Source organism: Erpetoichthys calabaricus, chromosome 12 (genome assembly GCF_900747795.2).
Source record: "Erpetoichthys calabaricus chromosome 12, fErpCal1.3, whole genome shotgun sequence".
Lineage (NCBI taxonomy): Eukaryota > Metazoa > Chordata > Cladistia > Polypteriformes > Polypteridae > Erpetoichthys > Erpetoichthys calabaricus.
In genome coordinates this window covers 21614921-21640936 of record NC_041405.2, presented here as the reverse complement: position 1 = coordinate 21640936, position 26016 = coordinate 21614921, and the positions used below count along the sequence as shown (strand labels likewise).

The following is a 26016-nucleotide window of genomic DNA, read 5'->3' as shown; positions in this document are numbered from 1 at the left end:
TCCACAACGGGAACATCTCAAGGCATTTATTCAAACAGAAGCTGTCACTTAAGCACACACGCTATATATGCGGTCCTACAGTAGCCCCCTTCTCAAATTAAAAGAACAGATAGCCTTCCTGCACAAGAGAGGAGACAAAGTGACCACACGACCAGGTCAGTGGCCGGTTTTAAATTCCCGGTTTCCCTCATCAACCACCGGGCGACAGACACGACACATGGTGAACCTGTGAACTTGCTTTAACAGAGTTTCGGGGCACAGAGCAGTTGGGGGGTGTTGGGGGTGTCACTTGTCACAATATAGATAGACTGATTAAGCAATTGATTTAAAATATGTAGACTATGTATGCATATATCTAAATTTCCTCAAACTAAAGGAAGTTGGAGTTAAGGGTGCATGCTGTAGGTGGGAACAAAATTGGCTCAAACACAGGAGGCAAAGGGTTATGGTAAGGGGAGCTTTATCAGAATTAGGTGATGTTAAAAGTGGTGCTCCTCAGAGATCAGTGCTGGGTTCTTTTTAATGAACATAAACTAGACAGGAATATTATCAATAAGATGGTTCATTTTGCAGATGATCCTCTTAGTTTGGTATGAATGGATAATGTAGGATCAGCTAACTGTTAGCAGGACTTGGACAGCATACAACTTTGGGCAGATTTGTGCCAGGTGAAATGTAACGTAAGTAAATGGAAAATATGAAGTGTAGGAAGTAAAAATGGCAGATTTAAATACACAACAGGAGGTGTGACGCTTGAAAGTACTGATGAAGAGGCAGACCTGGGAGTCGTTGTGGACGCGTCACTATTTACATCAAGACAGAAATGTGATCAAAAAAGATAATTGGATGTTAGGTTGTAAAACACGATGTGTGGAGTGCAAGTCTAGGGAGATTACACTTAAAAAACGCACGAGTGAGGCCTCACCTGCAATACTGTGTTCAGTTTTGTTCTGCTTATTACAAAAAAGACATAGCAGCACTAGAGAAAGTCCAGAGGAGACACTCGGGCTGATTCTGGGATTACGTGGTTTGAGCTTTGATGAGGGATTGAAGGAGCTGAACCTTTTCAGTTCAAACAAGCAGAGGTTAAGAGGTGACATGGCTGAAGTGTTTAAAATTATGAAAGGAATTAGTACAGAGGATGATTCCCTGTTGTTATTTTAAAAAAAAATTTTGCAACAAGAACACGGGGACACAGTTGGAAGCTTGCTAAAGGCAGATTTTGCACAAATGTCAAAACATTTTTCTTCATGCATTGAACATTAGACACATGGAATAAATGAACAAATAATGTGGTGGAGAATAGGTCTTTAGGGACATTCAAATCTTGACTTGATGTTATTTTGGACAATCTAGGTGAATGTTGTTTGGCTGAAAGGCCTGCTCTCGTCACAACTGTTCTAATGTATTACAAAAAAAAAATGTATAAAGCAAATGGTCATATAAACCAAGCCAGACACCTTTTGCCTGAGGGGCCTCATTTGCTATATCAGACTGCTGTGAGGGGCGGCACGGTGGCACAGTGGGTAGCGCTGCTGCCTCGCAGTTGGGATACCTGGGGACCCGGGTTCGCTTCCCGGGTCCTCCCTGTGTGGAGTCTGCATGTTCTCCCCGTGTCTGCGTGGGTTTCCTCCGGGCGCTCCGGTTTCCTCCCAAAGACATGCAGGTTAGGTGGATTGGCGATTCTAAATTGGCCCTAGTGTGTGCTTGGTGTGTGGGTGTGTTTGTGTGTGTCCTGCGGTGGGTTGGCACCCTGCCCAGGATTGGTTCCCTGCCTTGTGCCCTGTGTTGGCTGGGATTGGCTCCAGCAGACCCCCGTGACCCTGTGTTCGGATTCAGCGGGTTGGAAAATGGATGGATGGACTGCTGTGAGAAGCCAGGGTACCAACTCTTACCTGGAGGAAATGACTGTCGTCCTCTGTCATTGAGAGCTCGGTCAGCATGGCGTTTCTTTTCATCAACTCTGCCATCTCCTTCTCCAGTTGTTCTGTGACTTCATTTGCCTTTTGTACATCTCTCTCCTTTTGCTCTCTAATCTGACTGATCAATTTCTTGCAAGTTTCCTCAATGCAGCCGATCAGATCTGTGAAGACCTTCTCAATTTCCTGCATCGCCCTCTCTGCAGATACCTAATTGGAAAAAGAAAATGGCTTCATTGACTATTTTACGCACAAGCATTTTTAGTCAGTAGATGCTGTAATAAGTATATAAGTTTAATATGTCACTGTGCTCTGCACAAAAATATTTTATAAATCCACTTTTCTTTCTACTCACATGTACAGCTAACACAAGGCCAGATTTAGCACACATATAAAAACTGCTAGACAAGCATTAGAAGACAAGACAGGGACAATCAGACATCAGTTCCTCAGATGCACCGAATTTTGTTACAGCAGCACAGTTACCAATTTCTTTCGTCACTTCAATGACTTAATTTAAGACCAGCTTCATATTTTCTTTTGATCGAACGCTCCATCGTAGATAAGGGATGCTCTTACGATAAAGGTGTATGACGGTGTGAGATGCAAAAAAAACATAAACAGTGCAAACGTCACTTCAGAATAATTCGGGTATTACCGTGTGGTCACGTATGCACAATAGAGAGACAGAGAGAGAGAGAGGTTAGGAGCATACGCTGATACTGCGCATTGCCACACCCACATAGAAAAAAAGGCCATGTGCTCAGTGGTTACTTTCTCAGGTGGGCGTTAGCATATCATAATCTCTTGGACCAATAGCGTGAGTTTTCCGCATTCAACTTATACGACCGACATTATAAAATGCTAGAAATTATACTGTAAAATCAAGTCCCGACTTATCCACGGGAGAATTAATTTGTGAGTATATACAGTAGCTGGGGTTTGGCAGTATATCCCCCTCTAGTGGGCAATTATTAGAAGTGCTTTTGCCACTTTTTGGGACTTGCATGTCTTGAGACTCCTAGACATGTACCTATGGAGAAAGATGGAAATGAACAGTTGGATAGATAAATCATCTAATGAAACAGTACTGGAAGGGACTGGTGAAAAAGGGAGCATGCGAGAAACAGTGAGAAGAAGGCAACAAAACTGGATAGGATGTGTACTGGGAGGAGAATGGACTATCGAAAACAGTGCTGGAGGATACACCGGAGGGAAAGAAATCAGAAGGTTAACTGAAAGATGGTAAATCATACCAAGACAAGAAGGCAGGATAAAGTGGAGAAGGTGAATACTGAAGAAACAGCAGCAGCCTACACAGGCTCTGGTCGCACACAGCTCTGACACAGAACAAGCCGGTTCAATAATGTATGTGCCAACTTTTGTTGAGGGTTGTGCATTTTAAAACTTATTTTGGAATTGTGTCTTTAATGTTAGCTCTGTCTTTCTATTCAATTAGCCCCGTTATCTGTCAACAAATGTAAAAATATTTGACATCTATTGCTGCATGGAGCTGGACAGTTTAACATCTGTGGCAGAGCAAAGGGCGCTCAGCAGGCTCCTATCAATTATGGAGAATCCACTGCATCCACTGAATAGTATCATCTCCAGACAGAAGAGCAGCTTCAGCGACAGACTGCTGTCACTGTCCTGCTCCACTGACAGACTGAGGAGATCGTTCCTCCCCCAAACTATGCGACTCTTTAATTCCACCCGGGGGGGTAAACGTTAACATTTAACATTATACATAGTTATTGTCCGTTTTTCACCTGCATTATTATCATTCTTTAATTTAATATTATTTATTGTGTCAGTATGCTGCTGCTGAAGAATGTGAATTTCCCATTGGGATTAATAAAGTATCTATCTATCTATCTATCTATCTATCTATCTATCTATCTATCTATCTATCTATCGCTCTATCTGTACCTTCAGCTCCTGTCCTCGGTATCCGCATATGTCTGAACCTCTCTTGACCGGTGCTCCCCCTGTCGAGTGTATTCCCATCAAGCCAGCTTCTCAGACTCTATTGTTATTTTTAAGGTGGCTTTCTCAATCCGCTTGTCAGCTTTTATATACTTTCCGTCTTTAAAGGCGACTCTCTGCTTGCCTCTTACACTTTTATTCATTATTGTGTCTCTCACTCCCTCACACTTTCGATCGTGTCACCAATGCCAAACTGACCAATCAGATTGCTTCGAGGTGCACACAGATCTTAGCATTTCCTTTAATTCCATTTTTTACAGTAAACATTTTTTTTTTATTAAACCTCACCTTAATGAGGCTCACGGCCCGTCTGATCTCTTCCATTTTATTTAGTCTTTGCTGGACTTTCATCTGGAATTCTTCCAACATCCATTCCAGCTTTTTCTGGTAGAAACAAAAGAGGGAAAAGAGATATGAAAATAATTTTTTCTCCAGGCCTGGAAAACAAAAATGCAGACTGCTTATATTAATTTTGCTCAAATGAACTATAAAGGAACTCGTTTAAAACTGAATTTACAGCACCCTTGAAACAATTTAACTAATGTACAGAGACAATTTACATTGAAAGTATCGCAATAACTTACAGTATGATTCAAATACATCTGTACATTCTTTCTGTAATGTACGAGCAATTTATAACTTTAATGTATCGGTTTTGTTATCCAAGGAGTTTATGATGCTTTCAGTTGAAAATGTTCAGACATGCTTTATGATTTAATGGTAAAAAGAATAATGACAAAAAAAACTCCCACTGAATCACCGCTTTTGGGCAGAGCCATCCATCAGTCATATGTGTGACATCACATGTCCTGGAGCCCATGTGTCAATTCAACATAAATAATGGCCCACCCAAAGGACTGAGAAGGCAACGATAAAGGAAGCGACGTCAAAAACTGAGACACAGCAAAAAAAAGAGAGACCGTTACGTCGGGTTGTCGGAGAATGTAACTTAGGCATCATTGCTGAATCAAAATGCTGCCCAGGACAACATCCACCCTTGGGATTGCTGATTTTCAATAAGCTTTGTAAGACGATATACAGTATATAAACTTTGCTATCTACTTCATTTTCTTTTATTTCTATTTCTGTATTTTAACAAATACCACATTGTCTTTACGTTTCTATAATTTATTTTTAGAATGACTGAAGTAAGAAAGCAAATATTTGGGCAACTGGTGCAGGGGAGAATACCATTTGCTCAACCCTGGCCCACTTCAATAGGAAGTACAAGTGTGGTAGAACTAAGACACTGTTGGCTGGTAAGTGGCATATAACCAAAAAATTTAATGAGCCTTTGTGTGTCTCCGGGACGCACATCAGTTGTTAATGCTAAAGACAGTGAGTTCCTATGAGGATTATGGAGGAGTGACGGCCATTGTAGGAATCACTCATTCGTACTTGGGTGGATGGGGTTTTAGGGCTGTTCAAATGTTTTGGAGACCTGAACAGATCAGCATTCCTGAACCTTCACCTTTCTTTATTTTCAGATATTGTATGATCGACAAAGTTTTTTGGTTCATTTTGTATCTCATTATTGTTTGGCTGCTAATTAAGGAAAAAGAAACAATTAAGGGGTCTGAGTCTTCAAGAGCAGATCAAATAAAATGAATTCAAAATAAGTTAATTAGCAGCAAAAGCAGGTCCCTAATTAAGGAAACAGAAAGAAAACCTGCAGCCACTGGGGCCCTTCAGGACCGGAGTTGGGGACCCCCCGATCTAGACCTTTACAACTGTAAGGCTTGTCCGTCCATCACACCTCTGGCCTTTGAAGCATGATCTTGGTCACAATGGACAGTTTACGCCATGACACATGAACAGTCACGCACCTCCATGTGCTCCCTCACATACACATCTGATGCAATAAGTGCAGCCGACCAAAAACACCGGTGCTCTGACACCAACGTGATCCTTCAATTGCATACCCCCATGCCCCCCCATGCAATCTGCACCTTAACATCAGCAGAATCAGGGTAATGGCTACTGAACGTCACCACACCAGAGAGCCTCCAAGTCCAGCCACTGTTCAGGGAGTGGATGTAGAGGTAGTAGGCCTTCATTTTATTATCTGTGGACATAAAGCTGATGTGATTGGCCAAAAAGCTGCAGTTTTGGCTCATCTGTCCACAGGACATTCTCTCAGAAGCAATGGGGCTTGTCAATATGCATTTTAGCAAACTCCAGTCTGGCTTTTTTATGTTTTTGTTTCAACAGTGGAGTCCTCCTGGGTCGTCATCAGACTCCTGGACTTTGACCTTGGAGTTCAGCTTGGGTATCTCTGGAAGTTGTTCTTGGCCTTTTTGTCTACCACTCTCACTATCCTCCTGCCATTCTGGGGTCAATTTTCCTCTTGTGGCCGCATCCTGGAGATTGGCTACATTCTCATGAACCTTAAACTTCTTAATAATACTAAGGGGCTCTGCCCCCTGCTCTCTTTACTCACTCACCCCCGGGTTTGGTTAACCGGATGTACAATTTAAAGAGATTGTTATTTTCATGGGAATTGTTACATATGCATTATTTTCACTTTTACTTTAAAGCATTAGTAAAAACAATATTTCGAATTAACTTTTCTTCAAGATCGCATTGAATTTTGATTCCGTGTTTGGACTCGCATCGTGACAACACAACGTATATCTGCCTGTGAGTGAATGTCGTTTCTCTCTCTCTAATAAATAAAACGACTTTCTCGAATGTTTGTCCATGCTCTTTCTTCTTCCCTTTGTCGTTGACGTGTCATCTAGAACAAATAAAATTATCGTCCTGATAAAATTTATAAGAGCTGAGAGTGCAGGAACTGTGTCTGTCAAAAGCTTTCACACAACTGAGGTTAGATGACCGTGGTCTAGTTTGAAAATAGTTATAAGTAGGGCGTGACTTGAATGAATCCCATGTTAAAAGTCTCCGTCTCACATATCGTGCCAATGTTGTTGGAATCTTTTAATTCTCACTGGCAACACGAATTAGACAATCTACAAGTCTCCGACGTAAAGTTTAAATCTGAACAATATATTCGATCTATTTTCGCTGTTCCATTATTTCACCGAGTATTAATTTCCATTTGTTTGCACTAATGCGATCTTTCCTATCCTTTTTTGAGACTTTCAAATTTTCATACTTCCATTATCTTTAACCTGCTGCGCATGTGTACCAGGCCAACATTTTTGAATTCTTTATGACGTTCTACTTTGTCATCTACTCTTTGTCCTTTATTTCTGGCCCCAGGCGTGGACTCGTCACACGGGGATGAATAAGTGTCTCTCCGAGAAAATCACGTCTCGTCTCCTTTCAAGATTTTTTTTTATAATAGAGAGATTTGCAAGTGTTATTACATGAACTTCAAGCTGCTTGGAGACTGATGGTCTTCTAGCCTCTGCCTTTCACATGGTTGTCTATCTTTTTCTTTCTACATCCTCAGACAACTCTCTCCTTTGATTCCTCTGGTCCATGTTCAGTGTGGGACACACGATGACACCAAACAACAGAGTGACGACTTTTCTCCATTTAAATCGGCTGAATGACTGAATGTACAATTGGAGACATTTGTGACACAAATTCAAAAGAATAGCTAGTTTGAAAAATCACTCGAATGTAATTATTGGATGATCTTTTCTAGGGGTACCTGCCAATGTGTCCAGGCCATTTTAGAATCTTTGCAGAAGAAGTAATAACTTTCTTTTTGGACTTGCTTTGCTTTACTTGATGACATATAAAAACATGCAGGTCTACAGGGGACAGTTGGTTTTCATTTCGTCACTTTTCACGAGGCAGAGAGCCACTTTTTCCAATGAGTTGTAAAGGGGCTAACAGATTTGCATATTTATTATGCTTAAACCATGAAACAATATTTTTTCATAATCATATACTGTATGACTACATTTAAACATTTTCTTGATTAATATGTTTTTCACAGATTATTTTATAATTATCTTACATTGTCATATGGGTACCGCGAATACAATTTTATTTGTATACGGCACAGCACTCCCAAAATGTTTAAGAAACACTGCTCTATGTAAGGCTGCCTGCTAATAACTGCGCCACCATGCCACCGCACTTGCGTAACTTACGTAGTGCTGAAAAAATGAATAGAAATAAAAAAGTTATATTTAAAAATGAGAGTAATGTACAGAAAACATAAACATACCCGTTTTTGGTTGATTTCTGACTCCATTTCCACTACTTCGTGATTGCTGTGCTCCATCACAACACACTGCATGCAGATGGCCGCCTGGTCCGTTCTGCAGTAAAGCTCCAACCCGTTGTGGTGCTTTGTGCATTGTCTCTTTTGGAGATCTTCATTTGGGTCGATCAGCTTGTGTTCCTTCCAGGCAGGGATCTGGTAGTGAAGCTGGATGTGAGTGTCGCAGAAGGAGGCCAGGCATGTCAGACAGGACTTCACAGCTCTGATCTTCGTTTCAGCGCAGGCGTCACAGCGAACCCCCCTTTTCGATCCTGGGTAATTCTTCGATGGAGAGGGTCTCACTTCCGTCGCCTTTAATTTGTTCACCACTTCGGCCAGCACGGTATTTTTACACAGATCCGGCCTTGGTGCAAAGGTCTTCCTGCAGTGAGGGCAGTAGCACACTCCGGAGTGGTCCCAGCAGTCTGTAATGCACTCCATGCAGAAACTGTGTCCACAATGGAGCGACACGGGCTCCTTGAAGGTCTCCAGACACACTGAACAAGTAATCTGATCCCGAAGTTCTCGCAGTTTTGCCTCTGCCATCGTCTGTCAAATCAACAACGTTTGGGGAAAGCGAACAAAATAAAAAAGAAAGCGAAGGCTACTTTTTCCTTCTAAGAAAGGGGCGGAGAATTAAAGCGAGTCACCAGGCACGCGCATATTACTGCAGCGACCTCACCGTAACAGGTTTGAAAAGGAAGACTGCTGTGGACAGAGAACAGATTGCAGAACAGTTTTTACTCGTAACAGCCTAAGAAGAAAAGAAAACACGAATGTAAGACAAAAACTGAAACTGAACTAGAACTATTTACAATGATCTATACACCTCTCATTATTATAGCCCTGAGAGACGTCGCAAAAAAAGTCCGATTTCCTACACAGAACCCACCCTATACTCCCGTGCTCGTGAGTCCCATATCCTTAAATCACACACCTTCCGGTCGTCCCCTGAACCGTCTAGAAATCCCCGCCTCCATTTCCAGTAAAGAAAACCGGTCAGGGTACCTTTCATTTTATTTCGTTTTAGTGTTAATTATATCCCCGACGGCAGATCCGCTCTCCGCCCTTCTTGCTAGACTCAACAGCTCCCCTTCCTCCGGACTTCACCCCGGCCGGGATGCTACATGACGTTATCGTACAGTGTGCGTGTATTAAAGCCCCCCGAACGCAATACAGCGTTCAAAACAGAACTGACAAACCTTTACCTTTTATAAGACATCCTGTCAATCAAGCTATACCTGAGACACGCTTCCATGTAAACACTGCGACTGCGACCCCATCAAAGAAACGTCCTGTGCTCGCCGTGAATGCTTTATCGGTTAAAGTCCATCTGGAACCGTGGGCGCCTCCCACCCAAAACACACACACACACCGTGACGCAATAAATGGACAAAGAATGAATATTAAACACACACACGCGTTTAATACAGGAGTGTCAAACTCAAGGTCCGCGTCATCCGTATTTAAAACCTGTTACACACTGCACGCGATGACTGATAGTTTTCTCAAAAGACCCCGCCCCCTTAACGTTCATTTCTTATATTGATCGTATCTGTAAACAATTTAGCCGGTTTACATTTACAGCAGCCATTTAATATGCTTTGTCAGTGTCCGATCGCTTTTAATTTGCGCAGCACGGCGCAGGCCGGCGTTACTTAAACTATGGCCACGTGATGTCAGAAGTTAGGTCGCGCGGAATTGTGACTCAAAACAGTACCGAATGGAGGTGTCGCGACCAGTCTCTAAAATGTGGAAAACCTTCAGACCCTCCCTGTCCCCTCCGGATGTTGGTGGTGGCTGAGGCAATGTGGGTCGCGAAGACATATAAAAAATGTAAAATTGGGCCCCACCTTCCACAGACAAGCAGATTTGGTGAATTGGTGCTGCTGTCTTGGTCAGTCTGCCTGTGTTTGGCCTGCGATGAACTGGCACCCTGTCCAGGGTTTGTTCCTACCTTGAACCCTATGGCGCAATAGGGACAGGCACCTGCAACTCTGGTCTGGATGCAGAGGTTTACAATAGGACATGACATCATAGTAGCTCTTTTGGAGCATTTTTAGCCACAAACTCATTCCACAATGTTATACTAAGAAGCACCTCTGGGGTTCTTTTCTGCTTACTGCTATCAGGCAATTCAATGCGTCCTCCTAAAGTACTCTTTAAATTAATTTTGAAATATCTGCACAATATAAATTTATAATAATATATATATACATTTTATTTATATATACTGTATATTACTGCTGTGCAGAGTGAAGGCAGAGCCTCTGCATTATTTCCCAGTTGATTCTGGGGTTCATCAGGGGTGGGTTCTGCTCCTATTCTGTTCAATGCTTGCATGCACTGGGTGTTAAGCAGGGTTGTGGGGTCCAGTGGCTGTGTGGCATCTGCTGGTGAAGAAAGATTCACTGATCTTGACTTTGCTGACGATATTGTGATCTTCATGGAGTCAATGGAGGCTCTGATCGGGGCACTCGAGAGACTGAGTGAGGAGTCTGAGTGTCTGTGCTTGAGAGTGTCCTGATAAAAACCAAGATCCAGGCCTTTAATGACCTTTTGGGCATAGCCATCAGCAGTGTGTCTGTCTGTGGAGAGAATGTCGACCTCGTCAAGAGGTTTACAAACCTCGGCAGTGACATTCATGTTGCTGGTGACTCTTCCTATGAAGTCAGTAGATGGATTGGGAGAGCATGGGGAGTCATGAGGTCGCTGGGAAGGGATGTGTGGTGCTCCTGATATCTTTGCAAAAGTCAAAGTCTTTAGAGTCCTGGTGCTCTCTGTCTTGTTATATGGATGCTGTCCAGTGACCTGAGATGAAGACTGGACTCCTTCGGTACTGTGTCTCTACAGAGAATCCTTGTGTACCTCTGGTCTGACTTTGTGTTGAATGAGCGGTTGCTCCTGGAGTCCCAAATGAGGCACATTACCTGCACCGTGAGGGAGCGTCAGTTACGGCACTACGGCCATGTGACGTGATTCCCTGAGGATGATCAGGCTCAAGGGATCCTCATTTTTGAGGATCTGAGCATCTGGACCAGGCCAGTGGGACATCCACATAACACCTGGCACAGCAGATAGAGGGTCATTTTCGGAGGGTGGGACAGGACCGTGTGTCTGCCTGGGGGGTTGCCAACTAGGATCCTGAGCTGTTTTGTCATGTGGTGGGTGCAGCAACACACTGTACCAGTGCATGCTCCCCAACCTGACCTGACCTGACCTGTGCTTCCACCCCACTCACGAATCACAAAACAAAACACTCCACAAAATGCACCACAAATACACAAATAACACATGTAAGAAAAGCATGAATGAAGACAAGAGTCCTATCTTTAACTATCCACAGTCATTAATGATCCTTTACAGTCTGTTCTTGTGAAGGATGCGCAGAGCCGTACCTCTGAAGTTTACATATCAGGAGAAGGTGGGAGCGGAAGATGCCATCATCTATATGCTACACCGATCCCTCTCTCACTTGGACAGAGGCAGTGGTGCTGTAAGAATTATGTTTCTAGACTTCTCTAGCGCCTTCAACACAATCCAACCTCTGCTCCTTAGGGACAAGCTGACAGAGATGGGATTAGATTCATACCTAGTGGCATGGATCGTGGACTATCTTAAAGACAGACCTCAGTATGTGCGTCTTGGGAACTGCACGTCTGACATTGTGGTCAGCAACACAGGAGCGCCACAAGGGACTGTACTTTCTCCGGTCCTGTTCAGCCTATATACATCGGACTTCCAATACAACTCGGAGTCCTGCCATGTGCAAAAGTTCGCTGATGACACTGCTATCGTGGGCTGTATCAGGAATGGGCTGGAGGAGGAGTATAGGGACCTAATCAATGACTTTGTTAAATGGTCCGACTCAAACCACCTACACCTGAACACCAGCAAAACCAAGGAGCTGGTGGTGGATTTTAGGAGGCCCAGACCCCTCATAGACCCAGTGATCATCAAAGGTGACTGTGTGCAGATGGTGCAGACCTATAAATATCTGGGAGTGCAGCTGGATGATAAATTAGACTGGACTGCCAATACTGATGCGCTGTGCAAGAAAGGACAAAGCCGGTTATACTTCCTTAGAAGGCTGGCTTCCTTCAACATCTGCAATAAGATGCTGCAGATGTTCTATCAAACAGTTGTGGCAAGCGCCCTCTTCTACGCAGTGGTGTGCTGGGGAGACAGCATTAAGAGGAAAGACGCCTCACGCCTGGACAAACTGGTGAGGAAGGCAGGCTCTATTGTTGGCATGGAGCTGGACAGTTTAACATCTGTGGCAGAGCGAAGGGCGCTCAGCAGGCTCCTATCAATCATGGAGAATCCACTGCATCCACTAAATAATGTCATCTCCAGACAGAAGAGCAGCTTCAGCGACAGACTGCTGTCACTGTCCTGCTCCACAGACAGATTGAGGAGATCGTTCCTCCCCCAAACTATGCGACTCTTTAATTCCACCAGGGGGGGTAAACGTTAATATTTAACATTATACATAGTTATTGTCTGTTTTTTTCACCTGTATTATTATCATTCTTTAATTTAATATTATTTATTGTATCAGTATGCTGCTGCTGAAGAATGTGAATTTCCCATTGGGATTAATAAAGTATCTATCTATCTATCTATCTATCTATCTATCTATCTATCTATCTATCTATCTATCTATCTATCTATCTATCTATCTATCTATCTATCTATCTATCAAATCCTGGGCAACTCTTATCATGCACCGTCCCTTACGCTGGCATGTCAGATCCTTCCCCAATTAACTTCACCCCACCGAAGGAAAGGAAAATGATTCTTCCTGAAATGAACCCCACTTCACCTGACTAACCTTCAGTGGGGAGTGCAGCTTTCCCTCTTGCTTTTATTTTTTCAGAGTCTTGACTTCTCCTACTGATCTGGCGCTCTCTTCCCTTCTTCTCCACCTTTCTCCTATCACGGCTGGTTGGCTCCTCCCCTTACAGTTGATTTGGTCCTCCGAGTCAGGTGCTTCTTTCCATGTGAACCATTGGCTGCTATTAGAAATCCAGACATTCCACCATTAACAGGACTAGGGAAAGACACAAACTGCCAACGACACCCCTCACATTTACACGACAACTGCTAAAAATAAACTACAGAGCCCCTGAGTAGGAGAGACCCAAGGTGATATTCAATAGAGAGAAACGTTTTATTATTGTTTTTATCGTGTACTTTAGCTGACATCATTACCTAAGGTGACTTCAAATATTCTACAATTGTATTTTGTGCACTTGGTGCTCAGGACAGCACAGAGCGCAGAGGCCAGAGTTGAACTGTCAGCCTTGTAAGTAAAGTCCCCGGGTGCCACACCTTCTTTTATTATGACACAATGTTCCACTGATGTTGTTCCTTCATGTGAGTCACACGGCACTACTTAACCTCCAGTACACTCATCAGCGTGTCAGTTTGGCTCCTTCCACACAGGGATGATGGCAGTGATCATTGTACTGCCTCAAGATCATTTTGTGTGCGCCCTGTGCCTGGAGACCCTGAAGGAGCCCGTCACAATCCCCTGTGGGCACAACTACTGCCTAAAGTGCATTAGAGACTGCTGGCAGCACACTCAGCAACACTACAGATGCCCTCAGTGTACAGAAAGCTTTTTTTCAAAACCCACCCTTTCCAAAAATCCCTTATTAGCTGATATACTAGAAAAACTGAAGGCACCAGAACATGACTCAACTTTACCAGGCACCATTGCAGGTCCAGGTGACGTCCCCTGTGATGTGTGCTCAGAGAGAAAGCAGGTAGCCATCCAGACCTGCTTAACCTGCCTGGCCTCCTACTGTGAGACTCACCTCCAAACTCACCAGGAGTGTGAAGCGCTCAAGAAACACAAGCTGGACAAACCCACCAGAAACCTGCAGCAGAGGATCTGCTCAAAGCACAACAGCCTCCTGGAGATTTACTGCAAGACCGACCAGTGTGGCATCTGCCATTTGTGCGTTGTGACTGAGCACAAGAACCACACCTTGGTGATGTCCGACACAGAAAGAGAAGAGAAGCAGGTGAGCAGGGCTTTGGGTTTTTTAGTAAATGGGTGAGAACAGCTTAGTTGAAATGTGCTGCTCGTTTCAGTTGTGCTGATAAATGTCATCTTTGTACTTTAAAAAAGTAAAACCTTTGACTCTGGAAGTCACAAATGGAGGCCTCCTAAGAAAAATGGGAGTCTGCTCTAGCCTTTCTTCTATAGTCCCTCTGTGTTCTGAGACCAGTCCAATCTGACATTGATGTGAACCCCCAAGTACTTGTAGGAATGGACCAACTCTACAGTACATCCACCTCTACAAAGTGACCAGACATGTTCTCAAAGTTCTCCACCTGACTCCTCTCCTTTGTTTCATCCCCCTTATTAATAAACCCCACAAGTGCAGAATCATCTGAGAATTTCTGCAAGTGACATGACCTGGTGTTAATATTTACAGTCGGAGGGGTACAGAGGGAAGAGAAAAGGAGACCAGACTGTTCCTTTTGGTGCTCCAGTGTTTCTCACACAGTCCTTTAACATCACAAACTGCATTCTTCTTAATGGAGACCCCATTGTCCAGGGCACCAAAGGCTCACCCACCTGTGTATACCTGAGCATAGCCCTTAACAAGTATGACTGAACAGCTTTTAGATTTGTTATTGTTTGAGGGAACCCACTGTCATCTCTTATGAACTGTTCTTGGTACCACTCAGATCACCATCTTACATAGCTCTCCCACTCATGTAGAATTATTACATGAAAACATTCAAATCTGTGTGCTTTTAAACATGGTACACACACATGAACAGACCTGAATTAATGTGTATCTGCATACACCTGAGTGAATTGCTCCATAGTGCTGCCAAGAACCTGTACATGGAATATGTAGTACATAGTTGACACAGCCCGTGAAACACAGAACTATTAAAAACATTAAGTATCTTTTTTTTTTTTTGATGTACCAGTTCCAGATGATGCAAGTACAGCCGTGGCCAAAAGTTTTGAGAATGACACAAGTATTGGTTTTCACAAAGTTTACTGCTGCAGTGTTTTTAGATCTTTTTGTCAGATGTTTCTATGGTCTACTGAATTATAATTACAAGCATTTCATAAGTTTCAAAGGCTTTTATTGACAATTACATTAAGTTTATGCACAGAGTCAATATTTGCAGTGTTGACCCTTCTTTCTTTTTCAAGACCTCTGCAATTCGCCCTGGTATGCTGTCAGTCAACTTCTGGGCCAAATCCTGACTGATGGCAGCTAATCCTTCCATCATCAATGGTTGGAGTTTGTCAGAATTGTTGGAGTTTTGTTTGTCCGCCGGCCTCTTGACCACAAGTTCTCAATGGGATTAAGGTCTGGGGAGTTTCCTATTTCTATGTTTTGTTCCCAGAGCCACTTAGTTCTCACTTTTGACTTAAGGCCTGGTGCTCCATCATGCTGGATTGTTCATTGTTGGTCACCAAACTGTTCTTGGATGGTTGGGAGAAGTTGCTCTTGGAGTATATTTTGGTCCCATTATTTATTCATGGCTGTTTTCTTAGGCCATATTGTGAGTGAGTCCTCTGCCTTGGCTGAGAAGTAACTCCACACATGAATGGTCTCGGGATGCTTTACTGTTGGCCTGACACAGGACTGATGGCAGCGCTCAAAAATCCAAATTTGGGGACCATGGCCAGGAGACTCCTCAGAACTTAATCCCATTGAGAACTTGTGGTCAATTCTCAAGAGGCAGATGGACAAACAAAAATCCAACAATTCTGACAAACACCAAACATTGATTGTGACAGCATGCCAGGGCGAATTGCAGAGGTCTTGAAAAAGAAAGAAGGGGCAACACTGCAAATATTGGCTCTTTGCATAAACTTAATGTAACTGTCAATAAAAGACTTTAAAACTCATGAAATGCTTGTAATTCTACTTCAGTATACCATAGAAACATCTGACAAAAAGATTTAAAAACACTGAAGCAGCAAACTTTGTGAAAACCAATACTTGTGTTGTTCTCAAAACCTTTGGCCATAGCTGTACAGAGATTTTCATCTTCAGTAGTTTTCAGTAAGTTGCCATTTGCACCAATCTTTGTTCTTTGTAAAGGAGATGGGCACATAAGACCAAGCAGAAGAAACCAACTTCAAATATGTATGTTAAAATAAAATTCACAGAAGCAGATCAGAGCACAGAAAAGTCACGGGCTCCTTGTGTCCTCCAGCTTCATCATTTCCTGCCGTACATTTTCTACTCTGCTCCCTTACAGGTGGAGGTGAAGGCGACACTTTTAGAAGTGAAACGAAGACTAAATGAGAGAGAGAAGAAGCTGTCGGAGATCACGGCAGCTATGGCTATGCTTCGGGTGAGTTCTAGTGGGAAGCCGGCACAACAGACAGCATGGCTGGCATCCTTACACCAAGCAGTCAGGATTTAAAATAGTCATGCCAAGACAATACTTGTAAAATTAAAACTTTTATCTTTGACACAAAACCTGAGACATAGAAGGAGGTGGGACAAGCATAACCAGAGCCCAGTCAATGTTTGGGACACAGACACATTCTTTCTTGATTTCCCCCTCTGATCCACAGTTTAAAATCAAGTAATTCAGATGTGATTAAATTAAACATTGCAATCATTCATTTAAGGGAATTTGGATACATTTCGGTCACAGCTTGTAAAAATGACAACACTTTTTCTACATGGTCCCCCCACTTCAGGGCACCATAGTGTTTGGGGCACAGCAATGGCAGGTCTATTAAAGCCATTAAATTTAGGACTTTTTCACATATCCTTGCCTTCAATGACTGCTTCAAGTCTGCGATTCACAGATATCACCAGGTGCTGAGGGTCTTCTCTGTTGATGCTCTGCCAAGCCTCTCATGCTGCCATCTGAAGTTCTCTCTTCAGCATATAGAAGGCCTGCTCAATTGGATTTAAATCAGGTGACTAGCTTGGACATTCAAGAATTCTCTTCTGTTTTAGCTTTGAGAAACTCCTGTGTTGGGTTAGCATGTTTGGCTCATTATCATCTTGTAGGATGAAGCACCATCCAGTGAATTTGGAGGTATTCACTGGAACTTGAGCAGATCAGATGTTTCTATACACCCCAGTATTCATTATTGATACCAGTTCCATTAGTAATGAAGAGATGTGTGCCAGTACCTGTAGCATCCATACATGCCTAAAGCCATAACACTCCCACCACCACCATGTTTAACAGATGAGGTGGTCTGCTTTGGATCTCAGGCAGTTCCTTTTCTTCTCCACACTCTGCTCTTGCCATCACTCTCAAGCAGGTTCATCTTTGTCTTATCAGTCCACAAGACCTTTTCTCAGAATTCTACAAGCTCCTACGTCCTTTATCACAAATTATAATCTGTCCGTTTTATTATTGTGGCTAACGAGTGGTTTGCATCTTGTAGTGTGGCCTTTGTATTTCTGTTCATGACATCTTCTGCTGATAGTGGTCTTTGACACACACATCGGCCCCCTCCTGACTGTTTCTGATCTGCCAGAAAGGCATTTTGGGCTTTTCTTTATCATAGTGAGGATTACTCTGTCATCAGCAGTGGGGGTCTACTTTGGCCTAATAGTCCCTTTGTGATAACTGAGTTCACCAGTGTGGTCTTTCTTCTTGCTGATATTCCAGACTGTTGATTCAGGTCATGTAAAGTATTGCTGATGTCTTTAATGGTTTTATTTTAGTTTTTCAGCCTCATATTGGCTTCTTTGACTTTCATCGACACAGCTCTTGTCTTCATGTTGAACAATGGCAACAACAGACTCCAAAGGGTAGAAGCAGGCAGAAATATCTTATGAACCAATGAAACACACCTGAGGATTCACAAACACCAATTGTCCCAAATATTATGGTACCCTGAAATGTGGGGACCATTTAGAAAAAGTGTTGTGACTGAAATGTAAGCAATGTACACTTTAATCTGGTCTGAATTGTTTGATTTGTTATTTTAAACTGTGGAACTGAGGGGTAAATTGAGGGATAAAGTGTCTTTGTCCCAAACATTATGCAGGGTTTGTGATGGTAAGCCTTGCTGATTGTACTTACCATATTGTGTCCTGAATCCAAGAAAGTCCCGACGTGTCTTTTCTAAGTGGGATCACCCTTAGGGTACACACCAGTATCTCAGTCTCAGTAATGTGTACTTTCATTTTGTTTTGAATACAAGACAAGAACCAGTGCAGTTTTGGGAATGAAAATAGGATTGTGCAGAGAAAAAAAAAACTGAAGGATCTAAGTGAAGTTACTTCTCTGTTGAATCAGATTTCTGCATCCATGGAAATACAAGAAACTGAGAATCGATTCAGTGATCTGAGGTGGTCCATTGAGAGAACCTGCTGGAAACTGACCGAGCAGATCAGAGAGGTAGAAAGGAAAGAAATAGAAAAAGCTGAAGCAATCAAGCAGCAACTAGAGAAGGAGTCTGAAGAGCTGGAGAGGGGCCACACTGAGCTCAGTGAACTTTTAAAGACCGATGATGATATTCAGTTCCTCAAGGTGAGTGACAGACATCAGAGTGAATCCCTTTTGAGCAAAGATGAGGGCAGCGAACAAGATCTCTGGGTCTCTGCTTTTTTTAGGGAACTAGGGGGCTCTGACCCCTGCTTGCTTCGCTCGCCTACGCGCCAGCCACTTCACATCTCTACCACTCATGTATGTGGATTTCACTTTCACCAAACAACAAATCTTTTAATTCTCATGGATAGGCCTCTTCATTGGGAAGAAACACTACTTGTCCCTGATGGTAACATGAATTAGACGATCTACAAGTCTCCAACTTAAAGTTTAAAGCCAAACAATATCTACATACTTCTGTCATTTCACCTATGTCCAAATATTCAATCTCTCTTCGCTTTTCCGTTATTTCACCGAGTAATAATTTCCATTTGTTAGCGCTAATGCGATCTTTACTATCAGTTTTTTGAGAGTTTTGAATTTTAGTATTTTCATAATCTCTAATGTGCTCTGCATGTGTATCGCGCCAAAGTTTTTGAACCTCTTTACGACGTTCTACTTTGTCTTCTACTCGTTGTCTTTTATTTCTGACCCCGCTTGCAGCTGAGAGCGCAGGAATTGTGTCTGACAACAGCATTCACACAAATAAGAAGTGATTGGACCGTGGGCATGGTTGTAAATATTTGAGAGGAGGGCGGGGCTTGTCAAAATCTCTTAGCAAAAAGTCTCGTCTCGCTGGACCTGAAATTATCTCTCGTGGGACTTGAAATCATCTCTGAGAAAGTCTCGTCCCATGATTTCCTTTTAAAATAGAGAGATGTTTAATTTTCATACGTTCATAGGGTCATTGTTGTCACACATTCAGAGCACAGTGAAAGTCTTACTTGAATGCATTAATCAACATGCAACATATCGCCACACCATCAGTAGTGAGTAGAACTACAGCGGGAATAATAAGTATTGAACGTGTCAACGTTTTTCTCAGTAAATATATTTCTAATGGGACTATTGGCATGAAATTTATACCAGATGTCGGTCACAGCCCAAGTAATCCACACATACAAAGAAATCAAAACAAGTCCATAAATTAAGATATGTGTCATAAAGTGGAATGACACAGGGGGGAAGCATTGACCACGCTTACTGACATTTATTTAATACTTAGTAGAAAAGCCTTTGTTGGTAATGACAGCTTCAAGACGCCTCCTGTATGGAGAAAAGAATTGCATGCATTGCTCAGGTGTGATTTCGGCCCATTCTTCCACACACACTGTCTACAAATCTTGAAGGTTCCGGGGGGCCACTTCTATGAACTCTGATCTTCAGTTCTTTCCATAGATTTTCAATGGGATTCAAGTCGGCTTATTGACTGGGCCATTCTAGCAGCTTTATTTTCTTTCTCTGAAACCAATTGAGAGTTTCCTTGGCTGTGTGTTTGGGAAATGTCCACCCTCGTTTCATCTTCAGCATGCTGGTAAATGCGAAGGTCTTGAGAGAGCTCTTTGCTTTTACCCATCATGAGATGTTTCTTGTGTGACACCTTGGGAATGAGAAACCTTTTTATAGGCCATCAATTAGGACTAAACCAACTGATATTAATTTGCACTGATAGGTGGATCTCAGGATAGGCGGATCTCAGGATTGCTTTCTAAATACTGACAGATGTCAACTGGTTTTCTGGCTTTCCATGCCTTTTTGCACCTCCTTTTCTTAATGTGTTCAATACTTTTTCCCTGTGTCATTCCACTTTATTACACATAACTAAGTTATGGACTAAACATATTTATGTTGACACGTTCAATACTTATTTTTCCCTCTGTATGTTACCTTGAAACATCTGTCTTCCTTAGCTCAAAGAGTTACCTTCCCACAAGACATTTGTTTTCCTTACTTTAAATAGAACAAGAACACCTGGGATTATTACGGGGAGCTCCTAATGGCTGGAGGCAGCTCTACTGTCAAACTAATGAAACTTAAACTTCAGGGCCCCAGAAACATTTGGGGTGTATACTACTGTATACTCTATACAGTATATACTATATACTCTACTGTATGAGAAGGGCTTTTCAAAACCCTGTGTTGGAAACCAGGGCATCAGCGAGCCCCAGACCCCCAGCATGAACACACACAGAGCCTTGGGTTTAAATAAAGGTATATTTATTGCATCAAAATACACAATACCTCCACAAGTTAACAAAAGCACAGGTTTCTCTCTCCATAATCCAATTCTTCTCCACAATTTCTCTCACCACCGCACTGCCCTCCTCCAGTTGAGTGTTGCTCCATGTCCTCCTAGCTCCAACTCACCTGGAGAAGGGAGTGCAGTCCCTTTTATTAAGGACCCGGGAGTACTTCCTGAAGGAAGTACTTCCGGATCATACAGAAGTCCCATTTTAGGGAGTGCATCTCCTGACAGCACCCCCTTGTGGCACCCATGGTCCCCAGAAGGGCTGTAGTGCTGAACTACATCACCCAACATTACCTACTGGTTCTCATGTAGGTGCTGATACAGAGGTCTGCTGCCATCTCCTGTTTTGGGGGAAATGAAAAGTTGCCAGCAATATCTTCCACTTCTGGTGGGCTGTCCGGCCATCTCCTCCGGCCATCACTTCTGTGTCTGGCTTCTCCTTTCCTCTTGGTCGGGTTGCCCATCTGTCTGCCCAGTCTTCTGTCTGGGTAAGAAACCATCCCCTTCTCTGTTCGGGATGCCCGTCTAACCCGTGTAGTATTTACAACCCCTATGTGTAGTGATTCCATTTTTTAAAATATTCTGTCTTGGAACAGCCCCATTGAGGAAGATATTAGTGGTTACCTCTGACCTCGTTGGAAGTTGTGGAGGGGCCTCCCCATAACAGTTCAAGCTTCAAGCTTCAGGGCCCCAAAAATGTAGGTTATGGGACACTTCCATTCTCTTTAATGTCACCTTATTTTATTTTATTTTATTATCTTCTTCTCTTCTCATATAGAATTTCTCATCATTCTATGTCATACCTGGAGATGAAGATGCACTCCGAGTCACAGTCGATGTCAAATTCTCTGCTGAGGATCAAAGGAAGGAAATGTCTCATTTAAAAGAATATCTGGACAAGATCAGTCAGTGGAAATTTGAGAAATGCACCCAATATGGTAACTTTTACTGTCTGAAGTTTTCTATGGTTTAATTTTTTCTTTCATTTTAATCATGCAGTAATTGCATAAACTGCAATGGTTCAAAGTATATGTACTGTAACACTGAAAATATACAGTATACGAAGGAGGACCCAAAATTCCTGGGGAGTTATAAAAAAAAAAACCTTTATTATAAAAACTTACAGCAATTCCCATTAAGTTACCTTTCAAATACTCTCCTTGAGATGCAATACACTGGTCCCAGCAGTTATCCCATTCCTGTTAACATTTCCTTCACTCGTCTTTTGTTAGCATGTCTAGAGCCCTCTCCAACCCTAACCTTAACCCTAATTATGGAATTACATCCTCACTGTAGGTATTGCGTAAAGATGCTTTTTGAATATGCCTTGATACGCCTTGAAATGGTCATATTTACAAGAATGTAGTGGACTGGTCATGATGCGAGTAATGTACATGGCTGTAGGTGTCACGTTGATGATGTCTTCAGTACTGTGCTTACGTTTACAGATTCAGAGTGAGACCGTATATATATTTAATGAACAGGACCAGGAGCTAAACCTAGTCAAGCTGAGGTCAGAGCGGGGAATCAAACCAAGCAACGCTACATTGAAATCTCAGACCGAAAACCAAAGACCAAATGACAGAAGAAAATAATCTAAATACCAGGAGGATAAAGAAAGGATTTTTCTTGCATTAATCCATCAAGCTCGGATACGGAGTATACGCCTGTCCTGTCCTAAATACGGTCTCACTGATGACGCCACATGCATTGCACTTCTCAAAGAATTCTAGGATGCGATTGCCATTGGAACACCCAATGTTGAAGCTCCAGACAGAAACTCATTTATATCCCCATTCACATGGGAAACTAATGTCATTTTAGAATCCTTGTAGCGAGCTGAGTTATTTTAATAAGGACTAGGGGGCTCCGCCCCCTGCTCGCTTCGCTCACCAACCCCTGTGTTTGGTTTACCGGATATACAATTTTTTTTTTGTATAGCCCAAAATCACACAAGAAGTGCCGCAATGGGCTTTAACAGGCCCTGCCTCTTGACAGCTCCCCAGCCTTGACCCTCTAAGAAGACCAGAAAAAACTCTCAAAAAAAGCCTTGCAGGGAAAAAATGGAAGAAACCTAGGGAAAGGCAGTTCAAAGAGAGACCCCTTTCCAGGTAGGTTGGACGTGCAGTGGGTGTCCAAAAGAAGGGGGTCAATACAATACAATACAATACATAGAACAGAATAAATCCTCAATACAGTATAAAAATAAAAATTCTAGAAGTACGGAGTAGAATTTCACATTAGATGATATCACATAATATGATTTGGATTTGTTTTAAGTCCTGGAGACCTCATTCATCAAGCTGCCTCCCCCATTTTGCCATTCCACATCTGAAATAGCGCTAATCCGATGAAAGGACCCCTCATTCCCACATCCCCAGTCATCAGGGATGACTTTACCTTAGGCAGGCAATCTACAATTTAAAGAGATTGTTATTTTCTTGTGAATTGTTACATATGCATTATTTTCACTTTTACTTTAAAAACTTTTGTAAAAACAATACTTGTTTCTTTATTTCCTGCCCAGTGCGTGGTTACATCTCTTTCTTCCCAGACGTATAATACTGCTCGTGTTGTGAAGGGTGTTGTGGCTGAACGTACGCTAAGGATATGCCTTTGGATAATTTGCTGTCTTTTTGCTGCTTGCTAGCTGCCTCTTCTGCCTGTCGCATGTCGTTGTTTTAAGAGCTCTGCTAGCTTAGAGGTCTGTTGACTTGTTTTAAATGATGGCTCACTGCCTGGTCTTACGTGACGTTTTAAAAGCAAAACCTGTCTTTTATTTCTGGCCGCGGGCGTGGCTGAATTCTGTCTTGCTGGATGTATAACGCTGCTCGCGTTCGGTTGGGGTAGCTGCTGTCGTGCTGCCCTTCGATGTTTTTAAAGCCTGTACAGCCGCTGTCCTTTTTGCTACGGCCCTGGGACAATCTCTTGGCACCAAGTCACATGTTTACGGTCCCCGCGAGATTCACCGTGACAAGTCTCCTTGATCTCGCGGGTCTTTAAAATGTCTTTCGAGATTATCACGTATCGTAGCCTTGCATTTGCTTTCCATTCCAGGATTTTCTTTTATATATAGAGAGATAATCAGGAGAAAAGAAATGGTCAGAACATAGGAAAAAAATTCAAAACCTGGGGGATCGTAAACCCAAGGCAACAGGCAAAAGTCAAGGTCCCAAATATTCAAGAACAAAAAGTACCAAAAGTTCACAAAAAAGAATAAGCAGTCTAGCACAAAGGCATGCAAGAGTAGATCCATAAACTCGGACTGCTTCAGGCTCAAAATGAGAACTTGCAAACAAGGCACGGAAACTTAATTCTTACATGAAAAGCAAATTCTCTGACCTCAAAAACGTTTACTTATTTGACTGATGCCTTGATCTAAGGCAACTTCCAACATGATACAATTGGCTCCATTTCTTTTGTTTTTTTCCAGTTGGAGCACAGGAATGGTCAAGTGACTTGCTCATGGTCACACACGATTTGAACACACAACCTAAGGGTCTGAAGTCCAAAACCGTAACCACTACACCACACTGCCTGCCCTGGTAACGAGTGCCTGATTATAGATATTCACCCCGGAAAAGGAGCAAAAATGATCAAAATAATCCTTCCATTCCACCTTGATGGATACTGTGTCTGTCTGTGTTCAAGAGATCCCACAAGAAATTAATTGGAAAATAAGCACAGATTACAATCCTGCTGAGGGCAGTTACACTTCACTGTGTCACCAGGCAGGTGCTTACATATCATACAGAATAAGAACAGCTGCTCTATATAATAACTACCATGATAAAGACCTGACTTTATACAGCAGTGAAAGAATATTTTGAAATTTTGTTTTATCAAGCAATTTAAAAACAAATTTTTAAAATCGCAATTGAGTTTTCAGGACCTTCCTCTTTGCCAGGACCTCCCAAATGCCACCATGGTGTCCATTCAGGTGTCTACAGTCTCAAGTTTGAAAACTACTGGCTTAATTATTGCATAATCCAACATTTCGGGGGTTGACTCTTCTTGTATTCAATGACAGACACTGGACCACCGGCCTAATAACTTCTACTTTGCTGTGCTTTGCAAGTGATGTAACATTCAAGCCAGGCCTGTAAGAACATCTCGAATTATTGATCTGTAAAGATGGCTTGAGTGGACTGAACATCAAGCTTTCCATTCACCTATCCCACTGTTAAATAATTTTCTAGAATAAATGAAAAAAGAATAAGAGGAGTGCATGTTTAATGCAGGACTACACTGGGAAAGATAGCAGGAGCACAAAAGAAGCCAAAGGGACACGCTTGTGTATCTCATCGCCTATCAGCCCTCTTACGATCACAGCAGCTTTACAGATCACTAAACCCTCCATTTCTGTATGTCAGTTTGTGATCAAAATGTATGTCATAATTTGAACATGATGGTTATGCAAGTCTGACTTTTTTATTTTTATATTTCTGTCTTTCTCTTTTTCACTTAGGGAGTGAATCTCCAGTTTTCATCCTGCAGCCTTGAGAACCACAGAACACAAAGTAGATTTTGTGTACTTTTTAAGCAATTTTCCCATTTTTTTTTCCACATTGCACCCTTCACACATGGTATGGATATATTAAGGGGAACATCTAGGGAAGTCCATGGGATCTGAATGTTGAGTTTTGAAGTTCACAAGTGAACAGCGGAAAGTAATAAAACAAGCCAGTGATGAACTGCTGATTCACCGGAGCGGAGCAGAACTCATGTCATCTTCTTCTGCTTTGTGACTTTTAGTTAACGCAAGAGATAAGAAGGAATGTGCTGCTGCTGTCAGTCCAGCTATTAGGCAGTTATGCTGGAAAATGAATTCTGGAACCTTGAGAAACAGTGACGTTGTCAGCTGTTCCTTCTGACAATAAATAAATAAATGTGTCCAAGAGAGGCCTTTGCAGTTTTTATACAATAGGACAAAATTTAATTCCATGTTGAATTCATACACGTGATTGAGGTGGCACCGTCATTAGCATCATCATCAAGTTTTGTTAAAACTCCTGGCCTTTGTGTGTCTGGAGTTTGCATGTTCTTCTCGTGTCTCTGAGATTTTCTCTCAGTTCTCCAGTTTTGATCAAGTGAGGTGAACTGGTGGGCCTTGCTGACTCTTTATGTGTGAGACTGGTGTGAGCCCAATAATGCTAGAATTTGCGCTCCATCATCCGTTAATTTGGATTAAATGTGTGAGGATTAAACAGGCTTGAAAACTGGTGGATAGATAGAGTAGTCCATCACTCTATAATATTAAAGCAAAATTGGTTTGTTGCAATGTC

At 42.4% G+C, this 26016-nt stretch overlaps 2 protein-coding genes across 2 annotated transcripts in view; one reads left to right on the top strand and one right to left on the bottom strand.

The window, feature by feature from the left end:
• Positions 1-9735, bottom strand: part of LOC114662329 (uncharacterized) — a 59654-nt gene extending 49919 nt beyond the window's left edge. Inside the window, exons 1-4 of the mRNA XM_051934916.1 lie at positions 9327-9735; positions 8050-8839; positions 4194-4289; positions 1896-2129 (exon numbers count right to left, since the gene is read on the bottom strand). Coding sequence (XP_051790876.1) covers positions 1896-2129; positions 4194-4289; positions 8050-8631 — 912 coding nt within the window. The 5' untranslated portion in view covers positions 8632-8839; positions 9327-9735. The remainder of the gene's footprint in view (positions 1-1895; positions 2130-4193; positions 4290-8049; positions 8840-9326) is intronic.
• A 3759-nt stretch (positions 9736-13494) lies between these two features.
• Positions 13495-25490, top strand: LOC114663244 (E3 ubiquitin/ISG15 ligase TRIM25-like). The gene is made up of 5 exons (XM_028816990.2): positions 13495-14117; positions 16336-16431; positions 18352-18585; positions 21510-21669; positions 25200-25490. Exons 1-5 carry the CDS (start codon positions 13536-13538, stop codon positions 25232-25234), a joined length of 1107 nt encoding a protein of 368 aa, XP_028672823.1. The 5' UTR covers positions 13495-13535; the 3' UTR covers positions 25235-25490.
• Positions 25491-26016: the final 526 nt, after the last annotated feature.

Bases quoted from the DNA above. Each gene is read 5' to 3' on its own strand.
- LOC114663244 (XM_028816990.2), top strand. From the start codon at position 13,536: ATGATGGCAGTGATCATTGTACTGCCTCAAGATCATTTTGTGTGCGCC. The intron at 16,432-18,351 runs GTGAGTTCTAGT...CTGTTGAATCAG, and splicing joins CAGCTATGGCTATGCTTCGG to ATTTCTGCATCCATGGAAAT. The intron at 18,586-21,509 runs GTGAGTGACAGA...CTTCTCATATAG, and splicing joins ATGATATTCAGTTCCTCAAG to AATTTCTCATCATTCTATGT.